The sequence below is a fragment of the Cystoisospora suis genome (genome assembly GCF_002600585.1).
Source record: "Cystoisospora suis strain Wien I chromosome Unknown contig_9159, whole genome shotgun sequence".
NCBI classification, from domain to species: Eukaryota; Apicomplexa; class Conoidasida; order Eucoccidiorida; family Sarcocystidae; genus Cystoisospora; species Cystoisospora suis.
The window spans coordinates 1-2,361 of NW_027161937.1; the positions used below are offsets into that span (position 1 = coordinate 1).

At 41.4% G+C, this 2,361-nt stretch overlaps 1 protein-coding gene across 1 annotated transcript; it reads left to right on the forward strand.

Annotated features, from left to right (window-relative positions):
* Nucleotides 1–83: 83 nt before the first annotated feature.
* Nucleotides 84–2,325, forward strand: CSUI_010987 (uncharacterized protein). The gene is made up of 2 exons (XM_068071088.1): nucleotides 84–1,228; nucleotides 1,907–2,325. Exons 1-2 carry the CDS (start codon nucleotides 224–226, stop codon nucleotides 2,048–2,050), a joined length of 1,149 nt encoding a protein of 382 aa, XP_067916936.1. The 5' UTR covers nucleotides 84–223; the 3' UTR covers nucleotides 2,051–2,325.
* The last annotated feature ends 36 nt before the right edge of the window (nucleotides 2,326–2,361 follow it).

A 2,361-nucleotide genomic window follows, 5' to 3' on the forward strand; every position in this document is an offset into this window, starting at 1 on the left:
TCTATCTATCTTCAATATATCTATCTTTAATCTATCTATCTATTTATCTGTCTTTAATCTATCTAGCTACCTCTACTTTGTCAAAGGTCTCTATTGTTTACTTTCTTCTTCGTTTTCTTTCCTTCTCTCTGTCTCTTCTTTCTTTTTTTCTCTCTTCTTCTCCTTCCGTTCTGTCCGAAGAAGAAAGAAGAGTTACCTCCGACTCTTTACCTTCACAGTCATAATGCTCTTTCCTAGCCTCTTCTCTATCGAGGAGGCTGCGAAGAAGAAGAGAGACAAAGAGACAGACCCTGAACCTATCTCCTCTTCTTCTTCTTTTCATCTAAAAGAAGAGATACTTCTCCAAGAACGTCCCTCTAAGAAAGACGAATTCTCTTCTACACATAAAGATAGGTCAGACGGAGAAGAGGACATGGGGCTCTTCTCTCCTTCTTCTTCTTTCTCTCTCGATTGTCTATGCGACCTCTATGAACGACAGCAAAGAATCCGAGAGAAAGAGAAACAAGATGAAAGACGAGAAAGAAAAAGAACGATAGATCAAGAAGGAGGAGGAAGATTAAACCCCTGGCGGACTCGTCAACAGGAAGAAGAAGAAGAAGAAGAGAAAGGAGAGGCTGTCCTTCTGAATCAGCTGAAGAGAGGATTGATAAAGCTCGAAGACCTTTCCCATACGTTCTCTTCATCTTTGGTCCGTCATCTAGGTGTGTATACACTCCCCGTTCTCTTCTTATCAAGCGGTGTATTTGGGTCTATCGTTGCTTTCTTTACGTTTAAAAGAAGAATGAAATCTCTTTCATCCATGGGAGTCTCTCGTCAGGCAGAGCCTCATCTTCTCTTCTCTCATCTCCCTCCCCGTCCCCAGGAAAATCCCTGCAGCAACACTCTCTTTTCTTCGTCTTCTCTCCCTTCTTCGATATCTCCTTCTTCTTCCTCTTCTTCTTCTTCTTTCTCCATCTTAGCAGAGGAAATGAAAAAGAACAGAAGAAAACGAGGAGACCCTTGCCAGTCGATGTTTGACGACGAAGAAGAAGAAGAAGCAGAAGACTCAAACTCTCTCATCAAACAGAACAGACAAGGAAATCCTTCCTCTCCTTCTTCTTCTTCTTCTTCTATAGAAGTCCTAAGTTTTCACGAGATCGCCAAACTTTTTCTTCTTCCGGCGTCTTCTCTCTTTCTTCTCTTTGGGTCTGTCTGGCTTTACCTCAAGTACTCCTGTCGCTTTCACAATGTAAGCTCTTTCATTCTTTTCGTTAGCGCCTGGTCCAACACAACTTTCTCCTTTCTCTTTCATTGCTATCGATCGACTCTCTTCTTTCCTTCGAGCTTCTTTCTCTTTCTTTCCTTTCTTGATCTCTTCCGGGGTTTGTCATGCATATCTGTCTTCTTCAGTTCATGATATACACACAGAAAGAGTCGCCCTTGACTCTTCTTCTTCTTTTCTTCTTCTGCTTCTCTTTTCTTTCTCTCAGGCCCTCTTAATCAGATACGTGCCTATGCGTGTCATGCACACATATCTATCATCTATCTTCAATCTATCGTTGGTCTATCGTTAATCTCTCTTTGATCTATCGTTAATCTATCTATCTATCTATAGAGAGAGGGAGTATGGCTATGTGTGTGTCGGGTGTATGTACTGCAGGGGGAGGAGTGTGTATCCATTCGATCTCCATGCACGCCTTGTTTTGTTCCCCTGTTTCCTCCTTTCTTCTTCTTCTTCTTCGTGTATATTAGGCTCCCCATAGATAGATTCATGCTCGCAGACACATCCCAATTCATCTATACATACCTATCTTCATACCTACACATACATCCACTTGTCAGTTTCTTGTCTCTCTGTGGCGAGTTGTCGTAGACTGCATGGAGTTCAGGTGTATATACACCCCAATGTTGTGTGTGTGTTTCGTAGGTGGATGATTTTCTTGAGACTCTTCGGTGGTTGAGAGGCACAGGGCCTGCTCCTCTTCTTTTCAATTCCTCCTCTTCTTCTTCGTTACCTGACCAAAGAAAGAAAGTTTTCCTTCCTGCTGCTGATACTACCTCTTCTACTTAAACATTCCATTTTCTATAAGTCTTGGCTGATCAATTCTCAGTCTACTGATCTATCTTTAATCTATTTATCTGTATCTATCTATATTTATCTATCTATCTTTCTAACTGACTGAATAGAAATGATATAGATGACGTGACTATCGCTATCGCTACTCCTGGGAGGTGTACGTACAGCAGACACTTGTGTATACGCAGTGTGACCCAGTGCATAGTGAAGTCTCTATTAAGTGTATATACAGCTACAGAAATAGAGTAGAGATAGGAATTCCATGTGAAGTATCTTTCTATCTACAAAGATAGATAGATAGATAG